The following is a 14,202-nucleotide window of genomic DNA, read 5'->3' as shown; positions in this document are numbered from 1 at the left end:
CACACTTAAAGATGTAAAATGTTAATTAATATTTATTTTTAACGTTGAAAATTTAAATGCCACGTCAAGCAAATTTTATTCAACCTAAAGCAATCTGTAGCTACTGACCTCGACACAAAAAGGGAAAAAAGTCAAACAAAAGGGAAATTAATGTTTGTGAATGATTTTAATGTTTTCTCTTGATCATAAGTTGACAAATCTTTCTAACTACAATGAGATACTTAAGAACAAAAATATTCTCTTTTTAGTTAATTAATTCATCATATATGAAACGTGCATCTGCTTGAACAAGGTTATATTTCTCAGTTTTCCCATTATTGTTAAATTTTCGTGTATAATTTTCACACGTGTATGAAAATTAAATTGCATGGATACATACAGTTGGACATTAATTGTTCTTAAAGAGTCACATATTTTGCATTGGTAAAGACTAAGTGGCTAAAATAAACATTGTGTATGACCCTACTTAATTCAAAAAACTTTTATATAAATACGAAGGGTTCCCTCTAAGCAATATGCCCAAGAAAATAAACAGAAGAGATTACATTTCCAGGTAATTTTAAATTTTGAATGCATGTCATGTGTGACACGCACGCACTTATTGTAAAGTTTCAATAGAAATAGAACTCACTGGAAGGCGATACAGAAAAAAAGAAGCTTATTTTGATCCCCATCAAACTCACGGTATGCAAAATATATGGCTTTGACAGTAATATATCGCTATGACACCACAACAGTGTATGTCTATGACACCACAAAATGGTTATGAAAACATGGCTATGACAACAATATACATGACTATGACTTCACAACTATAAATATAATGTTGTGCAAGCCAAGCAGTTTTCTGTAAACTATTGCACGACAGTAAAAGAAAGATTTATAGCAGATAATCAAAAAGCAGATAGTAAGTAAAAAAAATTTGTCAAATTTGAAACTAAATAAATTCTAATACAGACAAATCTCTTCGTTAAAGCTACCGAATGTATAAAGCTTTGTTTGCATGCATGTCACAAAAATTTATACATTTTAAAAATGCGTTTCTTTTGGAAATATGTTAATGTGTGTGAATGTCGAAATAATATGTATTCTTTATCGATGTATTAGTAAATATGTCAGCGTTTGTTGGACACACAAACTGTCGATTCTTATTTTAATTTAACTGCCACGTCAAGCAATTTTAATCAACCAAAAGCAATTCATGCCGACTTTCATACAATGAGAAAAACAAATACTCGTAAAAGACAAGAAAAGATAAGAAAAATAGACATGTTTGGCTTTGATGATTTCTTATTACTGTTAACATTTAATGAAATAGTCGCGTTTATTGAAGAAAGAAAGTTCGTTTAGGTAAGTGACAATGTATATAACTTGGCGGTGGAAGATACAATAATAACTATGATGATATAATCGTTCGATATACGTTTTCGCTCATGTGATTTTTAACTAATGTTCTCTTATGATTAACAATAACAATGTTTATTCTTGAATATACTATAATATATCAATATGTCAACAATTACCAACTTAAAATTTTAAAAAGTTAATAATTCTTACAAAAAACAATGCGATACTTAAAACAATAATTTCTTTTTAACATAATTAATTCATCGTGTATAGCTAATAAAATGTGAAGCTCCTGAAACAATGACAATTAACTATTTTTAACTGTTTCATCAAATATTTTCTGAATATTTCAATATTAATTAGCATGTACATGCATTTAAAGACTGATTCATGATTTTTTAACAATTCTTAGAGAGTCACAAACTCTGTATTTTGCCAAGATAAAGTAGCTAAGTCACTGTGTGAACCAAATTTTCGCACTTCAAGAAATAAAAAGGAACTCGTGCAATTGAATTAACAAACCCTATACAAATATACGAAGACTTCCGTTTAAGCAATAGGCTTAAAAACACAAATATTGAAGCACTTGCAATTTCCTGCATTTTAAATTTATAAATTCATTTCTTGTTTGAGACGCTTGCACTTCTTGCAGAACTCGAATAAGAACAGAGCTCCCTGGAAAAATTTCTCTCAGAAAACTGCGGATAAATTAAAAAAGTATGTGTATTTATCAATTGTTTTGTATATTTGTAGTCAATTTATATTACATTTTTATTGAAATGTGCTCGTATGTAAATATTTTGATATTTAAAATTGTCACTTTAGTTTGGTAAGCTTGTTCTTTGTTGCAGTATGAACTCTTATGCAATGCAGGTGCTTATATGCAATATATTACAGATACACATTACTTTTAAAAGCATGAGAGATGACGTGTAAAGCGTAAAAAGACAAAATACGGAAGTGGATCGTACTGACCCCCATCAAAGTATCGCTACACAAAATATTTACACAAAATATTTACGACAGTAGTTTTGAGCCAATTACATCAACTATAAAAAAGAGAAAAACTTAAGATTCATGATATGAAAGAAAGATGCAGATTATTTCTTTTTATTATATGGCAAGCGCCACTTCTTCAAAATGGCGCGCTTTGATTGAATCCGGTCCATTATTCTCCCGCAATCGACCACGATCCGAAATGCATAACTTTACACTCAAGTATAAACAAACTTCGTAAAGCAAACAGGAAAACGCAAGAAAAAACATAAAGAAGAAAAATTTATAAGCTTTTGCTGCCCATGCAACTGCTCTCATCTGTCCATTTTCTCAAACTAAGAAAACAATTAGGCTAAATGATTACCTTCGAATGACTACTACATCTTATCATAATATAGTCAAGAAAACCATTGATATGTATATAATGTGGCATTACGTATCCAAGTATAAATTGAGAGCAGAACGTAAATGTCATCGGTACCTATTCGTAAAACAAAGACACAAAATTACTCTTTTTTGTTTTTGTCCTTTTACATTTTTTATTACGCATTGACTATTGAAACAATCAGGAGAAAATCTAAGAGATCAGTATAGCAGGTTTTATAAGAAGAATTTCAAAATTGTACTTTAATATAGTTAAGTGATTTTAAACTCTATTCACTTATATCCTGGTAATTTTATAAACGTTGTCATTTTCTCATATAATAACATAAAATTAATTTCTTTCTACGATTCTTTAACAAATGATCATATAAAAAATTTGTTGTAGATAATTAAATGAATCTTGTTGGCCATGCGAACACATGAACACTTCAATTTGGATATGAGACTGCAATTTAACAGTTAAAAGCTAAATTACAAGTGTTGTGATCTTTTTAAAATATTTATTGTCATTCCTCGCTCTACACAGCTCTATATAACAACTAGATATAAGTCTAAAATTGCAGAATCTACAGATATTTATACTCTTTTTCAAATTTATTACTCATAATATTTTTCTGTATGAATTCTAATGTGTCCCATTTGGTTTTACTTTAAAAGCTAATTATAATAAATAGTTGTATCATACTTGAATTGTTTCTTACGACAATTAACCAGGGTTACCCACAAAATTTTGCTTGCATGTAAAGGTATTTTTGGATGTCGTAAAGAAGTCGAATATTGCATATATTTATATGTATAATTTATTCACAAATATAACTATGAAAACTTTTGATATACAAAAAAAGCAAATTTATAGTTTTTTCTTTAATTAGAATCCACAGTGTAAAGCAAATGGCATTTTATTTTCTATTTGAAGATTATTTTAATTCTTATTGTCACTTTAATAACAAGCTGTACATTTAAATTATAAATTTTTATTTTGCCTTCAAAACAATAAAGTTTTTAATTCAATTTTTCAGATTTTCTACGGGTATTACTAACAAATAAACTCTTCAAAGCAACCTTCTGTATTTTTTTTTAATTATAAAATTGGAGATTAAACGATTTTTTAGTCCTTAATGAAAACGGACTGCTAGATTAGACAAAAATTTGGCAAGAAATGTATTATTACTTATAGCTATCTCACCAAACAAAAACATAATTGAGGCACACATATTGGCATGCCGTTTTAAACCTATTTTCTTACTTAAGTTCTATAAAATCTTGAGCAATGAGCAATAATCACAAAACGAGATGAAACGGAAAAAAAGGGCGACTGACCTCTCACGAAAACAAAACAAAAGCGTTCACATTAAGATAATTAATAAAAAAATTACTAGTGCAATTGCTACAAAATATATGTATTTGCACATACTCTTTATTCTTTCTCTCATATGCATATGTGTAAATCCGCAAAGCAAATAACCACATATTTGCAATTATGTAGATTTTTGCCTCATTTTGATCATTCAACACCACGAACTATAACAAAGATGACAAATTTTGCTTTTGGCTTTTCCCTCCTACTTGTAGTTATCTATGGATCTATACAAATGTAAGTTTCGTGTGCTGGTGTTTGCTTGATTCATGTTTTTCGTCAGATTTTATGTTGATTGAATATAATAAGTTTTTACTTGTATTTTTGTCTCTTTTCAGCTGTTCATTTAATCCCATCTTGACACTTGGCACTCACCTTTCTCATAAATAAATATTCTTCGCAAAATCTATGCAGTTTTTACATGGCATTTTTCTTTTACTCTAGACAGATACTATCATCTTTTGGTAACTGTCTTCACTAAAATCCTCTTTTCTTATCATTACATAAAGTGGCGCAACCAGCCCGCAAGTTTTGGTCCTGCTATGTAAATTTTAGATCATTAACAATATTCATTTCTTTAGAAATCTGTTGTTTTTACAGTGAGTGATTACAGAAAAACTAACATAGGAGGACTAAATTTGCAGGCTGACTACGTCATTGATTACATGTGCAAACATTGCTGCGCATCCCTTTTTTAACTTTTAACCAGTCCTTATGAATTTTGCTTCGATTTGCACGTTCTAATTACTGTTTTTGTCTTTCTAGTGACTCCAAGTGCTCACTTGACCGTTCTCAGCTCGGCTACTTCCAGTCGACCTTTTTTTCAACTGCTACTGTTATAGTTTCCACACCATAGATTATCGCCGATCTGACAACACTCTTATAAATGTCTTCCTTTAATTTAGTCGATAGTTTCTTATTTCACAGCACACACTTAGAGCAGCTTCACACAGCTATAGGTCCATTCTCTACAAAAATTTCACGATAAACGGTCTTTCAACATTTCTCCTCCCAGTTCCATAGCTCCCCAAGATCTCATTTCTTCTGTTAATTTTCTAACATGTCTTTTCAAATCAGCTTACATCACAATCCTTTCCACCTTAAGTATCTTTTTATATGTATCATCTAGGATCTGACAGAATATTTTTTTCTTTTTGCCACTCATTTATTCAGCCGTACAAACGCTCTATTTATGTCAACCACTATTTTACTTTTCTTAATTCTTAGACATAACAAACTATCTGTTATTCTTCAAATTTCGCAACTACATCCAGTAAATCATTTTTCCACCCATGCTTGTCGTTCTTTTTTTAAGCATTATTGTGCCACAATTTTTTTTGCTTTATCCTAACTTTCTTGCTTTTGCTTTCTTAAATCTTGTTTCCTAAATACAAGAAACCTTAATCTGACTTTTCTCTATCATATATACAGGGGCGGATCTAGGATTTTTCAAACATCAGTCATAAAACGTCGGAGGCGCTCCGCACCTGGGGGGGTCTGAGGCATTCTCCCCTGAGAAATTTTGAATTTCAGAGCCTTGAAAATGCCATTTTCAGCGTTTTAGAATAATACAAAATGTATTTGTGGGCATCGTTTTTGCGTAAAAACAACACATTTTGCTTACGTTTTTTTCAAAAAAAAAATGAAGTGAACAATACTTGAATGTTTTGCCAAATATTTAGGCTCATTCTCATGCCAAATATATGGCTCATTAGCATGTGTAGGAACGTAAAATGTATTTTACAATAATGCTATTCAAAAACAGATATAGTCTTTAATAATTTCTACCAAGTTGTCAGGCATAGACCCCCCTAGAGACCCCCATTCAAACCTCTATGTAATGAGTTAAGTTAGAAATTTGGTACTACAAGTGACAGTTCATAGATATAGAAAAGCTCAGACTTCAAACCATGCAAGTTTATTGTAACCCTTTACCCATCTCCACATCAGTATTAGCAAATTCACCTTTTGAGAAAAAACTCAAAATTTTTTTCTGCCAAAGATTAAGCAAAAATTATCAGAGTGAAAATTTGCATTTAAGGACAGCTTAATGCCATAAATGTTTATTAGGCATTTCACTTGACTATTATCTTCTTCAAGGTGTGCTATATAGCAATCACTAGTAGCATTGTATTATCAAATGCAAACAGAATGTAACCAACATGTCTTTAATTATATAATTACATTAATGTTAAAATTGGTTCAAGTGTCATGCTTACTGGTTATGATAAATATCTTTTCATATGATCAAAGCTCGTTTAAATGTAAATCTGAAATAATTTAGTTTAGAAATTATAATGATCATCAGAAAAATTACCTAGTGATCATGAAAAATATTTTGCTGTTTTGCGAAATTTCAAGGTTTATCTGCATACATAGGAAGACATTTTTACTTTATAGAAAATGCTCTTCATACATCAATAGCCCTTTGGAATTTATGGCAAACAATCTGGCATGAGCTGTAGATTAACACACCTTTACATCTCTACATGAGGTGTTCAGTTAGAAAAGGGGACAATATGTGACATGGGACAACATTTCATTTTTTGAAATACTAAGATTTAATACCATTACAGTCAAATTGTCAAAATGAAAAGCTTCATGGATCAGAAGACTCAAAATCACAGGTTATAGTAAACAGCTTCTCATGTAATTAATGTTAGTTTTCTCAAATCTTAAACAATATGTAGTATAACTGTCTATTGATTGAATGATCAATGATCATAAACTAAAGAGCCCCAAACATTTGTTTATGATAAAGTAAATAATGATATGGCGCCTTATGGCTACAGATTTTTTGTCCATTGAAATATATTTGCAGGAATGTAGGATTTCGCTGCCATATAATGGTCACGATTCCCCAAGCACTAAAGAAATCATAGCTAAAAGTCCTTTGGCAACAACAATTTTAGCAGCATCAATCTGCTTACCATACGCCATATTGACATAAATCGCATCACACACTCGCATAAATTGACTTTGTTATATTACATTCATGCATACACTTCAGTTGTCCTTTACTTACGATTTTGGATGTAAATTTCTGCTGATAAAACTCAAAACAATGTTGGCTTGCTTTTTAACATCAATGATTGAAATGTCGCTCGCTAGATCGTCTTTGCCATGCATTTACAATTCATCCATAAATTTTTCGCCCTCTTGAAAAAATTCACAGTTTGGACAGCAGCATTCATGTCAATATATATATGAATTTGTAAAAGATTTCCATAAATTCCATCTGATTGTAGTTTAGTTTCTATCATGCTTATAAAAATTACTATGAAACGATCAAACATTCAGTTCAGACAGTTAGCTTGACTATGTTAGTTCAGTTGGCTATCAGTCGAAATCCGTCAAACCAATCACAATAAAACAAAAATTCAAATGAACCAATTGTAAGATAGCAATTGACTCCTTATACGTCCGGCCACCCTATTATCAGTCGAGACCATTCCAGACTGTCCACTGATCTGGCCATTGACCAATAAAATAAGCGTTTTTTGCGTTCATAGACTCCTTTATCCGTCGAACCAGTCAAGCCACCCCGCTTATCAGTCGGTTATTCCAGGTCAATTAAAATTCAACTGATCTGGTTACCAACGAGATATTCATTGGATTTGTCATTAGTTTTCAATAATAAATAAAGCTGGATTTTTATCACGAAGTAAATGCGATAATAAAGTAAGAATAATTAATGAATTTTTAATTAATATGAATAGGTAATTTTTGAATTTCAAACATTAGTCGCGCGACGGATTTGACATACTCTAGATCCGCCCCTGCATATATATCACTTTCTTTTTTTCTCCAACCTATTACCTATTATGCGTTCACTCCAGAAGATTTGTTTTTTCACTTCTCTTTTCAACATTCTGTCTGTTTTTTTTTCTTTTGCATTTTGCTTCTTCTTCTTCTCGTAATTTTTAAATTAGCATGTCCACTAGCAATTTTTATGTTGAAGGCAATGATATCGGACATTGTTATCCCGGGATCCTATTGGGTCAGGAAGTTTGACTTTTTGTAGCTACGAAAGATGCCTTTCCTGTCGAAATTTATTTCAATTGCGTTCAATGACACGCAGATTGTTATAATAATTCATCCACCAGGCATTTGTTGTTGCTTATATGATATAGACTCTAAGACAGTCATTTAAGAGTCATTTGCGTCAGAAAACATTCTATTCAAATTTAAATAATTAAAGATATCTATTCAAGCTTAATTAGCAGTTTTAAAAATGATATTTTTATCACCAGGAGTCATTCTTTGTGCTGTGATAAAATCAAAAGATTGGTTGATTCAAAAATGGATGCTTATCAAGTACTGTGTAAGAATAATACGTCACTTCCTCCTAATTGCTGTGATGACATCAAAACAGAAGTTAAATCATATGAAAGGTCGTATGCTTCATTATGCTTAAACAGAACTGACGGTACGTAGACAGAAAAATATTTCTGCTTATTTATACTTGTAATTAATTTGAAAATAGATTGTGCTTTATAATTTAACATTTGATTGATTACTTCCTGTCAAATCTAGCTTGCGCTTCACATAAAATATAGTTGTATTCATTGATTAAAGTGCATATAAACCTTACAGGATTTTAGTATTATTTGAAGGAACAACTAGTGAAATTAACAAATTCAAAAAAGTAAATTGTTTTACATTAAACCTACCTTAAGAAATTACTGTTAAAAATCCAAATTTACCATATATATTTTTCACTAAGGGGTCTGGTATGAAGTTCATGTCGTGACGTCATGTAAGGAACACAGTTTGCACGGCTCTATTTAATTCAAGACAAACTGTCTGCTAAATTATCCATAGAGTCCTTTTTTAAAAAATTGGCTTTATTTAGGTCGGCATTTTTATCGTTGGATTCATCAAAAGATAAAATTTTTAACATAGACTTCGACAGTAGTTTCAGCAACAACACTAGGCTCGAATGCAAAAAACACATGTGGCATAATATTTACTTTTTATATCGGAAGGTAGGACAGGATGTTTCTAAGACGGGTTGTGTACATCCCGCGTTTATACCAGTTTTTACAACGAGACAAAAAGTAATTGAGATTAAAAAACTATCATATCACATCTCCTCAGCCTTGATTTGCCAAAGCCTTTGTTTAAAGACTAACCGGTGCGAGACAAAAAAAACATCCCAAGTCCATACAGAAAAAGGACAATTACATATAGAAAATGTATAAAACCGAGGTCTCATTCATCTCCCGTTTTGGGAGTCAATCCATCCCGGCTCTCATAAAAACAAGTGCTTTTTGTGCCCCTTATACATAGGAGAAGATTGGGCCAGCTGACTGGGAAGAAAGATTCTACACAAGCTTGCTTCTCTTGCAAATTAATATATTTCGCTTAGTCAAGTTCTTGGGCTTAAATGTAAAATGCAAATACTATACATAGCTGATATTGGACATTTTACTCGCTTTAGCGCAACAAAATCGAGCCACTTATTTCAACAGAATTGGCTTATTAAAAGGAATGAGGGAAGGCTTTTGCCTTATGGACAGAAAACGTTAAACCTGCCGGTTATAGTCGACTAAGTTGGCCTTATATGAAAACATCTTGCTATACTTTTCACATATCTCTAACGACAGTTCAGACCTGTGTTACTTACATGACGTCAGCTGTACTCGCAGGCCCAGTCCCATAGCGGTAAAACCGAGCAAACTATTTGTCTGATTACAGAAAAATTTTGGAATATGGCCTTTAATAACACGTATATTGAATAGTGTAAAAACACGTAAGGTTTATATGCAATTTAGATTATTCAATTCAATAGTTGTATTGTAATATAGTTGAGTTCCGTCAATTCAATGCAAATTTTACAAATCTTGGAGCCACTGGTCGCCACGGTCCAACATCAATTGGTCAATTTTACAATGGTCAGGATCACGTAAATATGGTAAACGTATCAAAAGGTATCCAGTATTCGACAGTGCCTTACACTGGAACTTATGAAGTTACTGCTGTCGGTGCACAAGGCGGTTACGACAAACTTGGCTCTACATACAGAGGTAAAGTTTTTAAAGTTTTCTATTATTGTACTTTGCTATCACTTAATTAGAAACTCATTTTTTTAAGACAATATTATTACACTAAAAGTTACTATCGCAAGGGAAAGTGCTGCTCGGGCTTCCCTTTTCACCCATGGGACAAGTGCTTAGAAGAAATGATGTCAAGCGCACGGAAAGTCGACGGCAAGCTCGAGCGAGCATAAGTATATCCGCTTCCCATGTTTTACTTGCGACGAATATAGAAACATCCTCGAAAAATTTAACATTGAATTCATTGCTATTATGAATGAAAACCGTTTTTATTAGATTATACTATATCTTCATTTGTCGTCCTATGGCTTTGTGAAGAGTAACAATGTCGTTCACAAATAAATGGAGCAAAGTTTACTCCGTATATGAAAAGAGTAAACCATGTTTACAAGATAATATACAACTGACTGAATCTCTAATTTTGGGCCAACAGGCCGTGTAGTTTTGTTAGTATTTTCTTGTTATGGTAGGACTATATTGCTCATTGTTATATACTTAATTTGTGAGCGGAGAGGCTTTACACGTGGCAAGTATTTTTTGACCATCCATTACACGTACGTACATAACTTAAAACAAAAATCATTTGACATGCTGAAACAGTTATTCTACATGAAACATTGACTCTAAAACTATATGGTCACTATTGAGAGTTTTTACATATTTATTGTCTACTTGTAACAGCACATCAGCTAAATGTACTTTTGTCCACCATGCGGTTAATGAAATATTTGTGCCGATAAAAGTGTACTTTTAAACTCCATATGTGATGCTGTCAACCAAATGCTCTTGCCGTGAAAAGCGTCGATAATATCATGAAAGCACATTGCTTTTCTATCCTAGTGGATCGCCTTGATTCAAATCAGCAGCTGTTAATGAAGCCATACTACTGCTGGTATCAAGTATTCCAGGAAACTTTGCTTTCTGTTCGTTCGACAAATCAAAAATATAAAAAACTTAAATCTTAAAATGTTTTTAATGTTTATCAACCGAAAAAACATACGTGCTCTACTTAATATTTTTATCACCCACTCCCCCACAATCAAAAAATGTTCTAAATTGTGACGTCGTGCCCTAAAAAATCTTGACGGACAGACGCCAAAACCGAGTGTTGAAAAGTACATAGGCTGTGTGAAGAGACTGGGTCGAGTGAAATAGGAATTATGAATAGTGTGTTGCCTCGTTCATGCTTGGCAGCAATTAACATGGCGATGAAATTTTCAAATTTTATATCTTTTACAGCTGTATATTTAGCAAATGCTCAAAACTGCGCTAATTTTTCTTGCGAAAAGCGAAATTCACCAACCTATAAGAAACTAAATCACTTACTTTGTTTTTTTCGTATCTACAACATGCAATCGTCAAATTTTATCAAACTTTCGCAAGTGATTGTTTTTATAATGTATGAAAAATGTGACTGAACATAAACTATTACTGTGTAACTATTACTATTCATAATTCCTATTTCACTCGACCCAGTCTTTTCTTTTATGAAAAATATTCAAGTACTTAAATTTATATTAGGAGAAAGCAAATAAAAATATGATTTGTTTTACATAAGCCAGAGTATTTAGTCTGCTATTTGGGACTAAAGAAACTCTTCATTTTGCGCAGGCGTCAATGATAATGACAGTTGAATACTTTACGACACAAATTGTAACGTGACGTAACATTTTATTACAAAAAAATTTGAACTAAGTATTCGGAAAATCGAATATAGTGTTTTCATGAGTCGCCAATTTGGTTTGAAAATTGTATATAGTAAAAAAAATTTATGCTAATTTCATGTTCTGTTGAGCATCGGCACTTTGATGTAGTCCCCAAACTTGGGCGATTTGACGTCACATACAACACTCCATAGAATCAACAAGCCTAGATTGTGTGATCAATTTCGTTAAATTATGCTAAAATGTCGAAATATGCTCAAAATGTTCCCAAAAATTTAAAAACTTTCTCACAATAAATTTTCTATTGTATTCTTAGTGGTATAAACAACTATAAAATTTTCTTTAAAAAAACACCCGCTGATTGGTCGAATGCTTGAAAAAAGTGTTTCTTAGAATTTTTCCGCGTGACGTCAAAACGGTCATGTTGGGGCATTAAAGTAAATACATGCAACGCTACGTGAAATACTTGAAGCCGTGACTTTACCCCAGACACGTGCGTGTAATGTTTCGAAATTCTCACGGAGTAAAAATTGATTGATTGAACACGCAACTCGAAGAGAAAATAAACAATAAAATTGAAAAAAACATTTTTTTGTTTGTCGTTGCATGTTTGTATTGACATTTGATCAATTTGACCAACAAATTCAGTTGCTTCCTTCTTTGCTCATTTTAGTTCAATGTGTTGGGAGAGAACATCAAAGTGCCGATGCTCAAAATAACATGAAATCAACATAAATTCATTTCATTATAGGCGATTTCCCCCCAACATAGCGACTGATGAAAACACTCTATAGCTTTATAATGCGCGGAAACGTCTCTAAAAAATCTAACAGACTGCATGGTTTGCGCAAGAAATTTTAATTGTGAAAACATAAACAAAACATTGTTTAAATGATGAATTTAATGATGAATTTTCTTTTCAATATATTTTTGAAAAGCCTATTTTCTAAAGAAAATACAAACAAAGATTATATATTTTCATTCCAATATTTTACCTGTGAAACAAAGTACTTGTGTTTCCGTTTCAGAAGCTTGTGCTTTTATGCGAGGCCATGCAGTTCCAATTAAAAGAATTATTTCGTATACAAAAGCAATAATTTTCATTTGCTTAAACTTATAATAGGATAATCTATCGTTTTTAGGTCGTGGAGCTTATATGAAAGGGGACTTTGAACTAAACAAAGGAGAAATTATAAAAATTCTGGTTGGGCAAACGGCACCCGTCAATACCCGTGCCTATACATCAGGAGGTGGCGGTGGTTCTTTTGTTGCTAGGAACAACAATGTACCCCTACTGGTTGCTGGAGGTGGTGGTGGTATAGAACACCTGAAGAAACGTTTAGATAACTGTGATGCGAGCACTAAAATATCTGGAAAAAATAACAAATGCGTCATACCTTGTAAAAACTGGGCTGGAGGAGTAAATGGACATGGAGCTAAGCAGGCAGACTCAGATAATTCAGGTTGTAGCAGATTTTGTGTTTACGGTATTTAGGCTCACATTTTTGATAATTTGAAATCATTACGAGAAAAAATTTGTTGTTAAGGGACACTGAAATTACAATGTATGAGCTCTAACCATTACACCAAGATTTATTATTATCGATAACAAACTTTCTCATATAAATCATATTGGCCCTGTGATGCATTTTTTGTTTGCAATCAACTCAGAAGTAAAACAATATAAAATTTATAAGTAATTCTTATGATGTTTATTAGGTGGTGGTGGAGGTGGATTTTACAGCAATGGAAGAAGTAGTAAACAGTTTGGTGGTAAGTATGGAAATGGAGGAGAAGGAGGTTTTGCTTTTATAAATGGAGGAGCAGGAGGACGTGCCTGGTATAACAATGCTGTTGGTGGATTTGGAGGTGGTGGTGGAGCATATGGTAATGGTGGAGGACCAGGTGGTGGAGGTGGTTACTCAGGTGGAGCATCCGGAGAAAATGTGTACGGATCTTGTGGTGGTGGTGGTGGATCTTATAATGGAGGAAAAAATCAAGTGAACAAGTCAGCCTTTAATGACAAAGGAGACGGATATGTCATTATCACTCGAAAGAGGTAGATTAAATCCTCTTAAAGTTGTGTATTTTTTTCGTAAAAACACTTTAGTATCTTGTTGTATAGTTTAGAACTGTTTAAGACAACATTTTTCGAAATAATAGTTTGCCTATCTGTTAAGACACAAATTGTGGTAGTCAACGTGAATCAGCATGATATTTACCTATATCTCTAAATACGAGTAAAATTTTTGTGTATTGATAACATTGTTGTCAAATTACAATTTTTATGTAATAAGACTTCACAGCTGCATCAGGGGTAAGTTTTTTTTCCTCCAATGCCATAGTCTAAATTTTGATTGTGAACATACTCTTTAAATAAATATTTTCAAAGCTT

The 14,202-nt window shown here is 32.3% G+C and overlaps 1 protein-coding gene across 1 annotated transcript; it reads left to right on the top strand.

Annotated features, from left to right (window-relative positions):
• Positions 1-9,577: 9,577 nt before the first annotated feature.
• Positions 9,578-14,202, top strand: LOC124455816 (keratin, type II cytoskeletal 2 epidermal-like). Its single transcript, XM_047006435.1, has 4 exons — positions 9,578-9,611; positions 9,895-10,113; positions 12,950-13,270; positions 13,527-14,202. Exons 1-4 carry the CDS (start codon positions 9,578-9,580, stop codon positions 13,868-13,870), a joined length of 918 nt encoding a protein of 305 aa, XP_046862391.1. The 3' UTR covers positions 13,871-14,202.

This window comes from Xenia sp. Carnegie-2017, unplaced genomic scaffold (assembly GCF_021976095.1).
Source record: "Xenia sp. Carnegie-2017 unplaced genomic scaffold, XeniaSp_v1 HiC_scaffold_4, whole genome shotgun sequence".
Lineage (NCBI taxonomy): Eukaryota > Metazoa > Cnidaria > Anthozoa > Malacalcyonacea > Xeniidae > Xenia > Xenia sp. Carnegie-2017.
The sequence above is the reverse complement of the archived record's forward strand: the minus strand, read 5'-3'. Positions and strand labels throughout refer to the sequence as shown.